The sequence below is a fragment of the Diospyros lotus genome, chromosome 2 (genome assembly GCF_014633365.1).
Source record: "Diospyros lotus cultivar Yz01 chromosome 2, ASM1463336v1, whole genome shotgun sequence".
Classification (NCBI taxonomy): Eukaryota; Viridiplantae; Streptophyta; class Magnoliopsida; order Ericales; family Ebenaceae; genus Diospyros; species Diospyros lotus.
Genome location: NC_068339.1, coordinates 4,324,587 through 4,342,067, shown reverse-complemented (window position 1 = coordinate 4,342,067; position 17,481 = coordinate 4,324,587). Strand labels below are relative to the sequence as shown.

At 33.6% G+C, this 17,481-nt stretch overlaps 1 protein-coding gene across 3 annotated transcripts in view; it reads left to right on the top strand.

Moving 5' to 3' along the window:
• The window catches only part of LOC127795164 (alpha-N-acetylglucosaminidase-like), a 31,152-nt gene extending 18,427 nt beyond the window's left edge, over positions 1-12,725 (top strand). For 2 of the 3 annotated variants that reach the window (XM_052326660.1, XM_052326662.1), the window contains exons 5-19: positions 2,157-2,245; positions 2,890-2,984; positions 3,479-3,560; positions 4,657-4,763; positions 4,888-4,918; positions 6,135-6,252; positions 6,559-6,606; positions 7,434-7,544; positions 8,205-8,306; positions 8,537-8,635; positions 8,846-8,956; positions 10,623-10,870; positions 11,652-11,889; positions 11,970-12,048; positions 12,193-12,725. In XM_052326660.1, coding sequence (XP_052182620.1) covers positions 2,157-2,245; positions 2,890-2,984; positions 3,479-3,560; positions 4,657-4,763; positions 4,888-4,918; positions 6,135-6,252; positions 6,559-6,606; positions 7,434-7,544; positions 8,205-8,306; positions 8,537-8,635; positions 8,846-8,956; positions 10,623-10,870; positions 11,652-11,889; positions 11,970-12,048; positions 12,193-12,449 — 1,815 coding nt within the window. In that variant the 3' untranslated portion in view covers positions 12,450-12,725. The remainder of the gene's footprint in view (positions 1-2,156; positions 2,246-2,889; positions 2,985-3,478; positions 3,561-4,656; positions 4,764-4,887; positions 4,919-6,134; positions 6,253-6,558; positions 6,607-7,433; positions 7,545-8,204; positions 8,307-8,536; positions 8,636-8,845; positions 8,957-10,622; positions 10,871-11,651; positions 11,890-11,969; positions 12,049-12,192) is intronic. The other variant, XM_052326661.1, reaches the window with a different exon arrangement.
• Positions 12,726-17,481: the final 4,756 nt, after the last annotated feature.

Sequence of the window (17,481 nt, the reverse complement as noted above, 5' to 3'; positions counted from 1 at the left end):
ACACATACCCAAACTCTTTGACAATCGACCTCCAGCCTGTGCATCCACATCAAGCTCTTTGACAAGCATCTTTAATGGTGACTTGCATCCTCCCTTCATTTGTGGCATTCTGTCAACAATGGCAATCGCGATGACATCATTCTAGTCACAAGCGCAGCATAATTGTCTTTTGCTTCAAGGCAATAGGTGACAAAGGCACACAACAACAGTCTCCCTTCACTCACAAACTACTTCACTGTCATGACCCTAGGAGCAATAGAGGGGTAATATGATAATAGGCTTATAATAGTTGTTAGGAGATATTTTAGCAATTGGTTAGAAGCACATGGGTGTTGTTATGCATTTTGTTAGGAGCCAGATATGCCTATAAAAGGCTACTGTAAACAGATGGGATGTTATGTTGAATGATATTGAATTTCTCTCAAATTCCCTCTCACGAATTCCCTCTAATTCCTCCCTCCCTTTTTGCTAATCTTCCCCTTTCTCTGTTCCGTCTATTATCTCCCTCCAATTCTGTCCAGTTTCCCCTTCCAATCTCTTCTGTTCTTGGTCCCCAATTCATTCGGATTGTTCCGATTTCCAATCCAACTCTAGGCTAAACCTTAGGTACACGACATTCACATAGGGGTGGCAAATCCATGCCAAATTGTGACAAAATGTTGACTTTGAATCAAGAAATCTTCTCTCACCAACGACGGCCGGTGTGCTCACAACGACAATTGGAATGGCAAAACTCCTCTTCTTCACTCAATCAATGGTTAGAGTAGGGGACTTATTTAAAAAACGCATTGCTTCTCTATACCAACTAGTTTTATGGCGTCATCCTTTCAACATTAGCAGTTGTGGTGATGACATTCTCCTCACAATGACAACTTCAAACAAACAGTGACAAACATCTTGCGACATCTCATCTTCACATCAATCTTGGCAAAAAACTCTTGTTAAACTCATCTCCCATTGCTACAAATTAGACTCAAAATCCCATATCCAATCTCTCACAAATCAATCACAAACCGAATAATTCAAAATTGCCCAACATAGAAACTCGCCCAGCTCAAACTCAAACCCATCACAACCAACCCAATCCCTAAGCCAAAAACCACACTAACCTCACAACAAAAGTCAAACCCCTTTGACTAAGAAACCCAAGGCTTCTCTCCTTCAGCCTGTAAATGATGGCAATAAGTGGTGGCGCAAGATGGCTATTCCAGCAAAGGTTACTTGTGGTAATCACTAGCTTTCTTCAATCTCATAGTGATAGTGGGTCTTTTTTCTCTGACAGTCATCCCTCAAGTGCCAACCGGCAGTTGGTGGCTTCCAGATATAGGTTTGTCCAAAAAACAGCAGTGCTAACTCCTCCAATCAACTCTCCAAACAACAGTGAACAACTTCCTCGGTGGTTGGGCTCTCTCTTTAGATTGCAGCAGTGATCTTTCTGGTGTTTGTGTCTCTGCAACTCCAGCGACAGTGAAACTCCGATCAGCAGCAACTGTTCAGCTCCCCAATCTCCTCATCTCTCATATCATGGCGTTAAGTTGTTGGTTCTTCACAATGGTGGTTGACCCTCCAAGCAGTGCCTCCTTCTCAACCAACAACAACCCAATCTTCTTCTACTCAAGCGAAGTCCTCCTTCCAACCTCTCTTCCGTGATTGATGATTTACGAGCCTTCTCAATTCTTTGATACACTACTTTCGAATCAAGTTGTGGAACAATGAACACACAGCCACAATAATTTAGGAGTGGTCCATTAATTACTGAACTAGGACTGCCTACTTATAGGCTCCAAATCATAATCATAGCAGGATTAAGTCTCCCAAATCTATCCTAATCCCCTAATCAAAATCACCATCTGATAAAGATTATCCGAGAGAGACTTTTCCTCTATCAAATTAATCTTTTCAGATGAAATAAAATGTCTCAATCAAATTAGAATTTTGGGATTTATCTCAACAGTATTTTATATTTTATATTTTGTAAAGGTTATTGTTTAATTTGGTTCAAGATTTCATCTCTTTATCCTGACTTGTCCATTATTCATCATATGACTATGAATCTAATGGAAAGGTTAACCCATATGTTCCAAAAGTTTGCCATTCTTATTTAACTTGGTGCCTATAGGTTTCTAGTATATTAATGAAATGCTTTCAATCTTTAGCAGAATTTCAATATTAGCAATTCAGATTTGAATGATTTCTTTGGAGGACCAGCTTTTCTTGCATGGTCAAGGATGGGGAATCTTCATGGGTAAGCTTTTAGTCTTTGGTTTAATGCTTGCTAATATTGCAAGAATTCTGACTTATGATAGTTTCTTTTACTCCATTTGTAGACCTCTGTAGCTTTTCTTTCTTTCTTTTCTTCCCCTGCTTTTCCTTTTTTTACAAGAAAAGTTTGTATATTATTTGGAATAACTTTTTGTGTAATTTTCTTAAAATCAATTCCAATTCTAAAAATTTGTTGGCACAACTTGGAAGTTTTTTCCTTTTTTCATTTTGACTGGGGTGGGAAGTAAAGGAAAGTATCCTGCAATGTTGCAGCTTTCAGGATGGGTCTAAGCAATTTGAGGAAGGATAATTCTGTGATAAGTGCGCATATTTTCTAAATATTTGTGCCTGAATCATGTCTCACTTTAATAAATTTGAGTCCCATGTAAGAAAGAATGTTCCTTTTGTATCTTGAAAAAATCTATTTCTACCTTGGTAGATGAGAAGTGGTGATACTTTGTTTAAAGCTGGACCTTAGAGGTTGCTGTCCCAAAAATTACTTCTAGTACTCCGTCAAACAAAGTTGACCTGATTACTGGATTGACTCTGATGACTTACTGTGTTGCTGATTTACTCTGTTTTTTCACGTTTAATGTTTTATATTTAATCACAATATTTCAATTGTAGATGGGGTGGACCTCTACCTCAAAGTTGGTTAGATCACCAACTAACTCTGCAGAAGAAAATTCTTGCCAGAATGTATGAATTTGGGATGACTCCAGGTATCATTTATTGTTTGAATCGTATATGTTCTGTTTCAGTTACTCTCTCCAGACTGTATCAGGAGCTTATATTTGTTGTTTGGCCAAATCCTGGTTGACTTACGTTGCTCCATTTCAGAGAATTGAGTTTGAGTATTGTCAAGTTGCATTCCTGAAAACAAAAAAGAAAGGAAAAACCAACGACTTTAGATTTTAGGGGAAATAGCTGTTTCCATAACAGCATAGCTTGGTTTTGGGAATTACGGGTTGAAATATCATCAATCATCATTAACATTTGACTCTCCAATCTGTTTGTCCATGTTAAAGTATCACACATCAGGGGCAGGGCAGAAATTTGACATAATTTCTAAGTTGATAATACCTAATAATCTGAGCAACTCAGAAGTTCTTATCTATTAGTTTTGTGCTCTTGCTGCAGTGTAGAGTGAATAAATTCTCTAGCTTTTCATGTTGGAGCATGGATTATAACTATGGCATTGTGTTCTGTCTTCCAGTTCTTCCGGCTTTCTCTGGTAATGTTCCTGCAGCATTGAAAAATATTTTTCCATCTGCAAGAATAACACGTCTAGGAAATTGGTAAGTTCTCTCATTGGGTTGTTTTCATGTGAAGTTGCACCAAATGTTCTAATTGGAGTTTTAAATGAGGCTACGCTAATCACAAAAGTAAGAGCAATGGTTTACTTTCTAATACATTTTCTGAAAGCTGTTTAAATTTTCACCTGCTGATACCATTCAGGTATTCCTGTTTCCTGACCTGCTGACATGATCTTCAATTGCATGATCAGCAACCAGGTTCCAACATGCTATGTTGCATTATGCCGAAAAAAAGAGTGGTTTTTTCCTACCACAAGTTTTAGCATCTTCTAACATTTGACAGAAACTGGTTTTTGGTCCCTGGTTGCAACTAAAATCAGCAGATAAAAACTGAAGAATTCTTTGTCATGTTGCTGGGATTTTTCAAAAGTTGAAAGAGAAATTTGTCATGTTTTAAGCTTCTTTATGATTTTGAACTAAATATTTACCTCTTCCTGTTCAAATCTATCAAGTTACCTATCATTTGAGGAAATAGGTGGTTGGTGATTCTAATCTAGATTTTTTTCTTTATTTACATGTCTGTTTATTATATTATGCTTCTTTTTGATGTTTGAAAACAAGTGAATGTTTGCAGATAGATTATCTTATGACATGCTTTATTAAAAAGAGGCCAAGGGGGTGCCATCCAATATAAACCGTGTAAAATGATGAGGCAGAAAACTTTTGGATCGTTTACTAAAGTTTCATACTTCTTGATGCTTTTTCTATGGCCATCTCATCAAAACCAATGAGACATTTTTCCTAACCGCAGACTTGCATGTCAAAATTGGCATATTTGTACATGGAGTTTGTATAATCCTTTGTACTCTCAAGAAATTATAAACACTTCACAAAATCTATCAACCAACTTTCGAAAATTATACACTTTTACACTTTTTCTATGTTAAGTGTATAATTTTGAAAATTAATCAATTTTGTGAAGCAATGTCATTAATTCCTTATAAATGTACCACTAATTTCTTGGGCGTATAAACTCCGTGTGCAAATAACATTACTAATAAATAAATAAACAAACAAACTGGTGAATCGCTGTTCATCACAACCTCTTACTGTTAATAAAATACTTGTAACACTTTAGGTTCACTGTTGAGAGTGATCCTAGATGGTGCTGCACTTACCTTCTTGAAGCAACTGATCCTTTATTCATTGAAATTGGGAAAGCATTTGTTCAACAACAATTGAAAGGTGTGCTCAGCTAACTTTATCTTTGTCTTTTTGCTCAATGTGTTCTTTTACTCCTACTCTTTAATGCTCTAAACATATGCAATGCAAGTATTGAGTTGTCATATTTGGAATTATCTCTTGCCAGAGTACGGGAGGACTAGTCACATATACAACTGGTATGATCTTCTTCACTTTAGACCTGTTAATTATTTTTTTCAACCATTAAGTTTCATATGGTTCTTTGTCAAAAGAGGTAATATTGACCAAATAAGTTAGTTGTCAAGTAAAAACCAAATAGCCTCTAAATGTGAGCAGAAACGTTGGTGTCTTAAAGCATAACTATAATTAAGATATGGTTGCAACTGAAAGAAAGTAAACATTAACATGCTATGAGGGGATAAGCACATATATTGTGGCTGATGATTTACCATTGACTTTGCCTTTGACAATAGTGGATTTGCAATAGTAAACTTACTTTTTAGTCTTTCAGAAATGAAGCATTTTGTGTTACTTACTATCCATAATTTCCTTTAGAGTTGTGCTACTTGTACAGGGGGAGCTTGACAGGTGGGTTTACAGGTGAGTTTCCTTGCTATAAATTGGTGATATTTTGGATCTAAATTGGCAATATTCTCTCTCCTCTCCTCTCCTCTCTTCTCTCCCCTTCCCCTCCAGCAATTTCCTCCCCGCATCCTCCCTCTCCGTGCCGGTTGGCGAGGTGGCGGCGGCAAGACGAAGGCGGTTGCTGGAGGGGAAGGGGAGAGAGAGGAGAGGAAGGGGCAAAATGGTCATTCAACTCATCTGTAAAATTACCTGTAAAACCCCCCTGTACAAATAACACTACTCTTTCCTTTAATATTCTTGGTCAGCATGGACTTTTTTTTTCTTTTTTCTTTTTTAGCTGATAACTGAATTCTTCAAGGATAAACGAGACTTTCCTTACGATAGATATAATCTGTAGTTTTTTTCCTGGTTATACATAACACGTAGTTATGTTATTCAATGGTGTCTTGCACATGAGCTTTGATGTTAGTGCCAAAAAAAATATGGGCAAAACTTAGCTAGAAGAATAAGCAAAAGATCAGATTAAGTGGTTCATTCTATGTTTAGAAATTAAAATATACTCATTAGTTGACATCTAGTTGTGGGTTTGTGTGCGACATATGCTTAGGTGGCACACCTGGTGATGCATGCAGCCCACTAATCTTTGACAGTATTAACTCTTTTGAGGTTGAATAACTCACGCATCTGCAACTCTTGGTCTTTGAGCCATCTCTTGCAAACTGTCAGTGGAATCTTTCCACAATGTAGTTGTTAAAGCACCCATATTGAATATTGTTACTTCTTGTTTAGAAAATCATTTCATGCTAAATATTGCTGAATCCTTTTCAGTGATACTTTTGACGAGAACACTCCACCTGTTGATGAGCCGGAGTACATTTCTTCTTTAGGTGCTGCAATTTTTAGGGGAATGCAAAGTGGTGATACCAATGCAGTTTGGCTAATGCAGGTAAATGGATAAATGCGAACAATTATGTTAAACAATTTATTTTCTTTTGTATATAGTCCAATTACTTTGTGCGCTATACAACATACAATTAGTAGTGTAATGCTGGAATATATCAATAGCTTCAATAAGTTGCGACTTAAAATACATGTTCAGAGAAAGGAACGTATACTTTTGTTCTTTCAGGGCTCCTGTCTCTCTCTCTCTCTCTCTCTCTCCTCTGATTCACTTAGTAATATACAAGCATTGGTTTTCAATTGCTACATTTCCTAATATGATATTCTAATTGGTCTTGGTTTATTTCTGTAGGGATGGCTTTTCTCCTATGATCCATTCTGGCGGCCTCCTCAAATGAAGGTCATTTCCTGTTTTGATTTGTTTATTTTTGTTCCATAAGCTATTAATGTGCATTGAGCTAGCATTTAGTTCCATTCTGACTCATTCATTTGCTTGACTATTACAGCTTTAAAATTTCACCATCTGAAACAGAAATTGAAGTCAACGACAATGAGTGCAATTTATTTGAGATTCAAGCCATGAAACTTTTCCATCTGTATAATTAAACTTGAGAGGAAAGAAAAATAAAAAGATTGAAAGCTAAACGGCCACAAAATTAGGGAAATGATCAAAGATTGTTATGATGCCATTTGTGTGGATGCTTGGCAGGGCATGGTGCATCTTTTTGTGATGCATAGTCAAAAATTGAGGAAACAAACTAAATAAAAAAAAGTCATCCTCTAATTTGGAACCTAAAGAATCCCCTTGTAATAGTCTTTGGCATTTTTAAGTAACCATCGCAATTGACTTTTGGATTCTTGAATGACTCCTGCACGTTGGGAATTTTCCATATATATGTTGATGGGATATTAGTGATTTTGATTTCTTAGTTCTTGCTCAAGGGAGGAAATTCCCTAAGAACATACGGAGCATTAATTTACATTTTCTAGTATTATATGTTTAGAAACTTTTTGTGTGTCAAGTCTGAATGATATCATTGCTTGTATTCACTTACTGAAGTAAAAGGATGTTTCTGGTTTATACCAATGCACATTCTGGACAATACTTTGCAGTAAATTATGTAATTTCAATCAATCATAAGCTTCTCATACACCTGCACTCCACTTTCATTTGTTATTGAGCATTATATGTTGTTCTTGTGGTCACAATGACATTCTGGATTTCAGGCACTTTTACATTCTGTTCCTGTCGGAAGAATGGTTGTACTGGATCTCTTTGCCGAAGTGAAACCTATGTGGTCTACTTCAGAGCAGTTTTATGGCGTCCCTTACATCTGGAAAGTAATCGTTTCATTCCTTTCTACGGTTATGTGTTAAAGACCTAGTCAGCCAAGTAGTTTTAAGTTTGTTTTAGCCAGACTTTTGGTGGGACATCTAAAGTTAGTTCTAATGCTGGCTAACAGATCTACTGAAACATAACTCTTTACTTTTTTCCTAGAAAATCAATATTAACTCACAGAGTCTTTTTGTGTCTTTATGTATAGGTTGTCTTTGCTGTTAGAGCTGACAATTCTTTTTGGGATTTGTTGGCAGTATGACTATCGAATTGCCCAGAATTTCATGTCAAAATCCAGCCTTGATGTTGCCAAAACTTTTGTTTTAGAAATAACTGCAGAAATAGTAATAATACAAAATGTCAAGATTTAAAGAAAAAGAAAATTAACGTGGCTAGCTAATGAGAATCAAGTCAATCAGTAGTGCAGCAAAAATTACTTGCCACTTAATCTGGTAGCTCTGCAGCTGGACGTACTATGCAGATTACTCTCTATGCCCACAAATGACTACACCCATATAGATTTGTTCTTTGGTTGTAATGCCTGAAAATTTGTTTCAATGCCAATGAACAAAATTTTCTAGCTTCACAGATCTAGTTAGTTAACAGGTTCTGCCTGTTTCCTCACTGATTCTTTGAGAATTTGACAATATAATACTAACAGGTGTATGCTACACAACTTTGCTGGGAATATCGAGATGTATGGGATTTTGGATGCTGTAGGATCTGGACCTGTTGAAGCACGCATGAGCAGAAACTCAACAATGGCAAGTATATCATTGATGCTTCTAACTCTGTGTTATATGTTTGCAAATATTGTGTGGCAGAGCAAAGTTTAAATGTATAATTTTTGTCCAACAATGTTCATTTGCTGCTTGTTATAATCACTTGTTAGAGTTACTATTTACTTTTTATTTTTTTTGTAATTTTCTACTGATATTTTTTTTAATTTTTCTCTTGATTCGTGTATCTCACCCTACCTTTTCATGTATCTAAGGTTGGTGTTGGAATGTCAATGGAGGGTATTGAACAAAATCCTGTAGTTTATGATCTTATGGCTGAAATGGCATTTCAACATAGTAAAATCAATGTGAAGGTAATGTTATGCATCTTTATGCCCATATTGTTGCATATTATGTTTTACATATTTTTGAGATTTAAAAAAAAAAAAAAGTACTAGATAGTTGTAACATTTTTAACCAAAAGTCTTTTTGTATGCCTATCAGAATTCCTTTAACCCCATCCCAACATTTTCTAGTGTTCTCAATAATCTGCTTCGCTTCACTGCACATTATTTTTCTTTCAGATGTGGATTGATGAATATTCTGTAAGACGATATGGGAGATATGTTGCAAGAATGCAAGAAGCCTGGAGTATACTATATCACACTGTTTACAATTGCACAGATGGTGCCTATGTAAGTAGCCCAAGTAGATAATTCTTTATTTCCAGAAAGTAATCGTGGGCTCCCTTTGGCACATTTCTTGGGACCAATTTCTTGCAAGCAACCTTAGTAAGTAATCATCTTTTCCAAATCAGCTAATGCAACAGTGTTGTGAACACCCGATCAAGTATAATTTTTCTAAGATTTTCAGGTTGGGTGTCTCTAGTATCAGAAATATTTTTAATTTGCATGATATATAATTCATTACTAATCAATGGATTAATGGCCTAGAATTGTTCTTTATGAACAATATCTTGTGGTGAAGTGGAAAAAATAGTAACTGGTCTAGAATTTCACATAGAGCTCTTAGGTTTTTTACATAATCATCATGAAGACTAACTGGGACTTTTTTTTATTCTTTAAGATGTTGCATGCTGCTTGATAGGTTTAACAGAATTTTAATGTTTTAGCAACTTGAGGCATTTTAATTTGTGAATTACTGGGCCAGGACTACGAGGATAGATTGTATTTTATCTTGCAGGTCAAATTCTGTTATTTGTGTTTTTTTGTAGTTCACAATAGGTTTTGAATACTGAGATGTTTCTTTCCTGTCGACAGTTGTAATATGAAAATGAGATTTTTTTCTTTTTTGTTTTAATTTCCCTATCCCTTTTGAGGGTGAAATTTCTCATTTTCTTTTAACAAGACATTTCTCAGTTCATTATTCTCAGCCCTCAAAGTCTCCAAGTATTCCTTAAACATTCCTTCAAAAGGTGGTGAAAGAAAAATAAAGAAAACATGAAAGGCAAGCTTAAATTAACCCTAACCCCCTCCCCACAAATATGGACCTTCATTGAAACCTTTAATTAATCAGGGCTAGCTGGTTAGGCACTCAAATGGCGACAATTTTGAGAATGTAGACCTACTACTTTCGAATGGAAACCAACTTCATCTACTTCCTAGAACACCTATTCTACAAAACTTATGCCCAAGTTTCCTATTGTTGCCCTACGTCCTAGCAACACTAATTTAAAAAAGAAGAAAAAATAGACATGAAATAATAGGGGAAGAAAAGACAAACTTAATCTTGAAGCAATAGACTAAATATCTTTTCCTAGTAACTCTCTCCTATCCTTGGAATTCATCCAGGCAATTGAACAAATATCTAACAGTGGTCTCTTCTAAACATTCAGAGGATGTGGAAACTATTGCTTGGATACTTCTTGATGATTGCTCATGATGTCCAGACCTTCCAAAAGGAGTTTGTTAGAGCAACAAAATAAATGCAAGCAGACAAGCCCCCATCTCACCCTTTCTCTCTGCTGTCTTTTATCTTTCTAGATCATGTGAATTATCTGATGATAGGAAGATGTGTTGTCAGTATGAAGTTGAGTAAGTTTACCAATATCTTGATGAGAATTAATGCCATGAATCATATATTATTGTCTTTCATTTTTGTTGTGCACCATTATTCTCATTCAGGATACAAATAGATGAAATTAGGTATAGAATCAAAATGGAGTTACATCACCGATACTTTACGGAGCAAAGAACACCCATTTTATTTAAGTAGACATCTTTTGTGATATTCAAGAAAAGTGCCAAGGGGAAGTGTACACTGGGGATCTCCCAATCCTGCAAAACTGGGAGTCTCATGTACTAGGGATGCCCTTACATATCTTTTGTGATATTGAAACAGGATAAAAACAGGGATGTAATTGTGGCATTCCCTGATGTTGATCCCTACATCATTTCTCTATCACAAGCTTCTATAAGACACATATATTACCAGAGTAACAGACAAATATCCAGGAGGGCTTTCCTAGAAGAAACAACAGCTGATTCTTATGATCAACCTCATCTCTGGTACTCAACATCTGAAGTTCTACGCGCATTGGAACTTTTTCTTGAAAGTGGTGATGAACTATCAGGAAGTAACACTTACAGGTTAGTTTACTTGTCCGTTTGAAATCACTTAAGGTTGTGTTTGGATGGCGTCATTTGACCCCATCATTTGGAATTTTGGATTTCAAATCCCAAATCCAATGTTTGGCTATCATTTTATGGGAAGGATTTGAATCTGGTCTAAATCCATCATGGACATGGGACTTAAAAAATGGGAGAATTTGAACTGACTTCACAAGGTGTGCCATTTGGACTAATATATTTCATTACACATTAATTATGAAATTGTTTATTCTCATTCATTAATAATAAATACTTACATATGTATTTTTATTAAAATATTTGCTTATACATACATGTATATTTATGTGTTTGTACATATGTATAAATATATGTATGCATTTATACATATATATTTATGTGTACGCATATAAGTATATATAGATGTATATATATTTACATATGTATGTATTTATAAACTTACGTATGTATATATATGTATGCATATTATTATATACATGTTCTATTTATATATATATATTTACATTTGTATGTATCTATATAAACGTATTATATATATGTACTTACGTATATGTTTTATATTTTATCTGTATACATATGTATAATGCAAATATATTTAAATATTAGAATGATTGAATTTGAAATTCTCCTATATAATAGTTATGTGAACAAAATTCCAAATAATATCATTTTAAATGACATCATTTGAAATACCATCCATCCAAATGCAACCTAATAGATTTTGAGCTCCCTTGTCTTGGTGTTTTTAACCTTAGTACCTTTTCTCATTCTATATTATTAGGTACGACCTTGTTGACCTGACAAGACAAGCTTTGGCAAAATATGCCAATCAATTATTCATAAAGGTTATAGAGGATTACAAATTAGATAATGTACTTGGAGTTGCTCGCCACAGCCAAAAATTTCTAGAGCTTGTAAAAGACATGGACACACTTCTAGCTTGCCATGATGGATTTCTTCTAGGACCTTGGTTAGAGAGCGCAAAGAAACTTGCCCGAAACGAAGAGCAGAGAGAGCAGGCGAGTAGCTTTTTCACTTGTTAACTTGAAATTAATTTACATGCTTCACAGTTTGAACTGATGGTGGGTGAAATTTGCAGTTTGAATGGAACGCTAGAACTCAATTAACTATGTGGTTTGACAACTCGGAGGAGAAAGCGAGTCTGCTTCGTGACTATGGTAAAAGATTTTCGTAAGCCTTAATCCTTCAATTATTCCCCATCTGGGCTTACCCTGCAGTGTTGACTCTTTAACACTTTTGTCATCAAAGTTGTCTCATTATCTGGTAGATGAGTAATTATGGATAATATCTCGTTTTTATAGCAAACAAGTATTGGAGTGGGCTTCTGCGAGATTATTATGGGCCCCGGGCAGCCATATATTTCAAATTTCTGATCCAGAGTTTGGAGAAAGGAGATGGTTTTGGACTAAAAGCTTGGAGGAGGGAATGGATTAAGCTTACAAATGAATGGCAAAGCAGTCAGAATGAATATCCAGTGGAAAGCACCGGAGATGCTCTTGCCACATCCAAGTGGCTGTACGACAAATACTTGCGTGATCCCGACACATACGATCACTAAACGGGGCAGACTTTGTGCAACCAAATGAATCTTTACTGAAGGAACAAGCTCCGAGAACGGGTTTACCACTCTAAAATGTCCATCTGGTAAATTCTGTTCTATCCTTGCTTGCTAACCTCTCTTTGTTTTTTGAGTTGCACGGCTTGTAATAGAAGTCAGCGTTGGGGGCTTGTTTGGCTCAATAATGTGTATGAAGACATCTTTAACCTGCTGAAGTTTATAGCATGACTATTGCAAGTGAATCAGATTTGCAAGACCGATGGCCAAGTTTCATGGTTCAGTTGTTCAGACTGCGGTTTAATCAATTCAGCAGTGGTATAAAAATAAGGTATATTATCCAAAAAAAAAAAAAAAACAAATGTTTAAGTTGTGTTTGGATTGAGATATTTTAAATGATTGTCATTTGTAATTTGAAAATTTTTATTTTAGTTTTGTTAATTTTTGGTCTAAATTCAGGATAAATTTAAACTCGTACGGCAATGATTTTAACAAAAAGTATATTCAGAAGTGTAAATTTTATTAATTTACCTCAACTTCGGAATATATTATGTTGGTATGCTAAAGCCAAAAATTTATTAAGATTATGTTTCAACTGTTAATTATATTGAGATTAGTGCAAATTTCAAAATTTTAAAGAGGTGAAATGACAAATGGAAAATTTTGAAATAATTTGAAAAACAATAAAAAAAAAATTTGGTTTTTTGGGTTTAACCACGGTAAAGTTAAATATATTTACAGTTTCCCCCTGTTGTAACTACTCCAAGATGGTTTACTTCGTGAAAATTACTAAAACATCCTCTATGGTTGGACTAATATCATTTGGTATAAACTGTAATTCCCGACAAAACGGTTAACCCCGAAATATAAAGCATGAGATAAAGCAATATTATAAAGTATAGAGGTATTTCTAAATTTCCTAGGATCCAAATCAGTCTCCGTCTCTGAACGGTTTTACAAATTTTCTTTCCTCTCTTGGTTCCACGGCAATTAAATATTGCTTCAAGAGTAATCATGTTTAGAATTCGTCACGGATTCTTTATTTTATTTAATTATTTAATAGATGCTTTCTTATTTTATTTTATTGTTTAATAAATGAAGACTGTCATAGTCACAGCAGCCTGGTCATATCAAATCATCTTTATAAATTATCATATTTTTTTTTTATAAATTCACTGTATTTCGTATGTCTTTAGTCTCCTCTACTTTCTCCAAATTTTTTCTATCCTATTGTTTATTTTTCTACACGTTTGTTGATTTCATCAAATTCCAATAATGGATTAGTATCTTCATAATACAATTAATCAGAATAAGTTTCACAAAAATAGTTTTGAGTAGATAAATATATTTTTTATTTAAATTATTAGCAATAATTGATAGTTATTTAAAAAAAATTATTAAATTGATCTCACTGTAAGATAACACACAGAAAATTTCAAACTAATCCCTAAACATAAAAGGAAAATAAGATATCACTACAAGGTATTAAAATTAGGTTAATGCCGTCATTCTTATAATCATCAACTAGTCTTCCAATCGTATTAAGTATAATGCGTTTTCAAAACAATTTATCTTTATTTATATATTTTTTATTTTTAAAATAAAAAAATCATGTTATTTATACATCTTTTATATACATATTGAACTACATAAGATACATAAATGACATAAATAACTCTCATTTTATTGTATCTCACCGCCTTAAATAAGAACATTTTAAATATTGATATATTATTATGTAATCTAAAATATACACAATAATACATTAATAATATTTCCCTTTTCACTATCACCGTACAAATTAAACAAGACACTGAAATTTCCATTATTAATAATTAAAGTTGGGTCAGCAAGCTACTAATTATGTTGGCGTGAACTCACAGCTATTCTTACAATAATAATTAGCCAAAATTGCTAAATCTCTATTTCTATTTAAAAGTAAATTCAAAAAAAAAAAAAAAAAAAAAAGAAATCCTTCAATGGCTGAATGGATGAATCTTTCTTATCCCCTCCAAGTACTTATTTTATTATTATTCTTTTTAAAAGAATAATAATAATCACGCGCGTCGAATCTGACCATATCCTAGAAATTATGAATTTTCTAAATAAGCGGAAAGTGGGGGAAGCAAGCATGTGGCATGTGTGAAGACGCAGGAAAGTCAATGGAAGGTTCGAGAAGCTACCGAACCGTCGGACAGTTAGGGCCTAGGGGTCCAAAATTGCATGCGCTCGTGCTGACCTTTTACACGCTTTTGTAAATTACTCTTGTGCCCTTCTCGTCCCGTACGGATTCCTCCGCCTAATCTGCAACTTTAATTAGCCAGCTTAAATTAAGCCAAACCAGATATTTGAGGGACATAAATTGTATTTATTAAGGCATAAAACTAAAATTTGTTAAAATAAATCTTAAAATGAGTTGTATTATTTATTAACTACAATTTCAAGAAAAAAAAAAACAAAATCACAATTGGAACCTTTATTCAAATTAGGCAAAAATCTTTTTTGATTGGAATAATATATTTATATAAAATAAGATCTTGAATACCAAGAAATTCTTTAAAGGATAATTAAGCACATGGCTGATTGGGGCCGGAACTCAAATCTTTGACATAATATATATATATATATATTATTTAATTATTAGATTTGTGGAATGGCATTTTAGTCATTCGACCCATTATGTTGAAATTTGACTACACGGATCCTTCATCTCTTCTTTCAAGTTTCCTTCCACACACAGCTTAGGTTTCTAGATTTTTGTAATTGCTAATTAGGCATTGACCAAATTAACACCCACACCCATTCATATATACATGTATATATATACTCCCCCATCCATACATCTCTCCTTCAATACAAACCCATCTCTTACAAATCTCTCTCTCTCTCTCTCTCTCTCTCTCTGTGTGCAAGTTCTTGCCCCTTACATATATATATATATATAGTGAAAAGAAGTTAAGAGTTTCAGAAATGCAAAGAAACGGATCTTATGGAGCATCCTGGGCTGACCAGTGGGACTACAACCAAGACCCAGCCCCGGTGGCGACCAAGAAAAGAGCCGGCAGCGGCGCAGGCTCCAGCTCCGGCGCTGAGAAGGCCAAACAGTATGGGAAGAAGGTCGGTGAAGTGGCTTCCACCGGGATGAAGAAGGTGAAGGCTGGCACCTCAATGGGCTTCCACTGGGTCAAAGACAAGTATCACAAAACAACCAACAAACACTGATCATATATATATCTTTATCGATCATGTGTTTGTTTGTTCATATACATATTCAAGATCTCGATCAGAATTAGAAGTCTCTCTCTCTCTAGATCTCTAGCCTCTCTCTTTGTTTGAATTTGATCATGGTGTCAGTACTGTTTTTCTGTTGATTTGGTCTCTTGTATTAATTCGTTCATTGGTTGATGGAGAGAGATTCATTACACATGTAGTTTGGCTTAATCTTTCTTCAATATTCATCTTAATTAGATATTTCATTTGATGTTCTTAATTTGTGTTCAGTAGTTGGGGGGGTTTGGCTGTTATTAACGTTTGATCTTGTCAACGCATCGATCCACTCAATTTGATCAGTTATTTACAGTTTGTTGGTCAAGATTAATTAAATAGTCATGCAATGGCACAGATCAGTACTTTTGACGATACAGATGCAAGAACTGGAAATTTTCAAATATTATTTTCAAGGTTTGGTCTAATCTAATGGTTGAAAGTATCTATCGCTCTTCAGAGATTGGAAACACGTACAGATTATTCCCAATTTTCAGAACTTGGTCAGTTATTAACAAATTTTTGCTCATGTTATATATATATATATATGATTGATAATAGAAAATTAAATAATAAATGAAAATTAAATGATTGATACCTTTTAGGGTAATTAATGTTAAAATGAGTAAAATAAAATTATGTCAAGATAAAGTTAGAATGTTTTCTTAAAGTTCAGAATATGTTTGTCTAGAGGGGAGAGAAATAAATATATTTAAAAAATATCAAATAAAAAATTATATGACTTTTTTTTAATAGTCATCAGATAAATTTAATAAATACTTTAGAAATGATAAAAATCTAAAATGTTTTTCATATTTTATTTATTTTTGTCTATATCTTAGTTAACAAACATTACTTTAATAGAAAATTAGAATTTTGTGAATTTAAGGGTAAATTTAAGATTAACGTTGTTAATATTCTAATATATCTTTTGCTAAAATAAGTAAGATAGGGTTGTATCAAAATAAGATTGAAATATTTTTTGAACTAAAATTGAAATAGTCAAAGATAAAATTTAGAAACATTCTATTATTTTTATTAAACTGTTTGTTAAATTTTTTAAAATACACTGAAAAACATATGTATCATTTTTTTTATTTGTAAGATTTAAAATATGTTTATCTAGAGGAGAAGAGATAAACATATATAAAAAATGTCAAATAAGAAGTCACATGAATTATTTTTCAATAATTTTCAGATAAATTTAACAAACACATTGAAAATGACAAAATTTGAAATGTTTTTTATATTTTAACTTTTCTAATATATATCTTAGTTAACCAAAACTACCAAAAATTAAAAAAGAAAGAACTCTACTTAAGGAAAACAAAAAATAAAACTTTAAATAAATATTTTTATCTTTAATGGACGGTAATTCTATAATTGACCAAACACACTTTAAGAATGTTATGCGATTCATTTTTAATTCTATTTAGAATGCTACTCTCCTTTTAAGATTTGAATTTTAATAAAGGCTTTAATTATCAAATAAATATTTATTTTTTATCAATTTTTTAATTCTAAAACAATCTTTTATTTCTATCAAAACCCATCATCATTTTTGTAAATTAATTCAAATTTTATAACACCATTATTATCCATTACTTTAGGGTATTAAGTGCCAATCTATATAATCTTATAGCATAGATAGAAATTATAGTTGTCTGATTGATCTTAATTAGTTGATTGAAGTTCGTTAAGCGTTGAGGTTCACTATTAAATATAAACTTAGTTTTTTATTGACTTTAATTGACTTAGTTCAGATTAATTT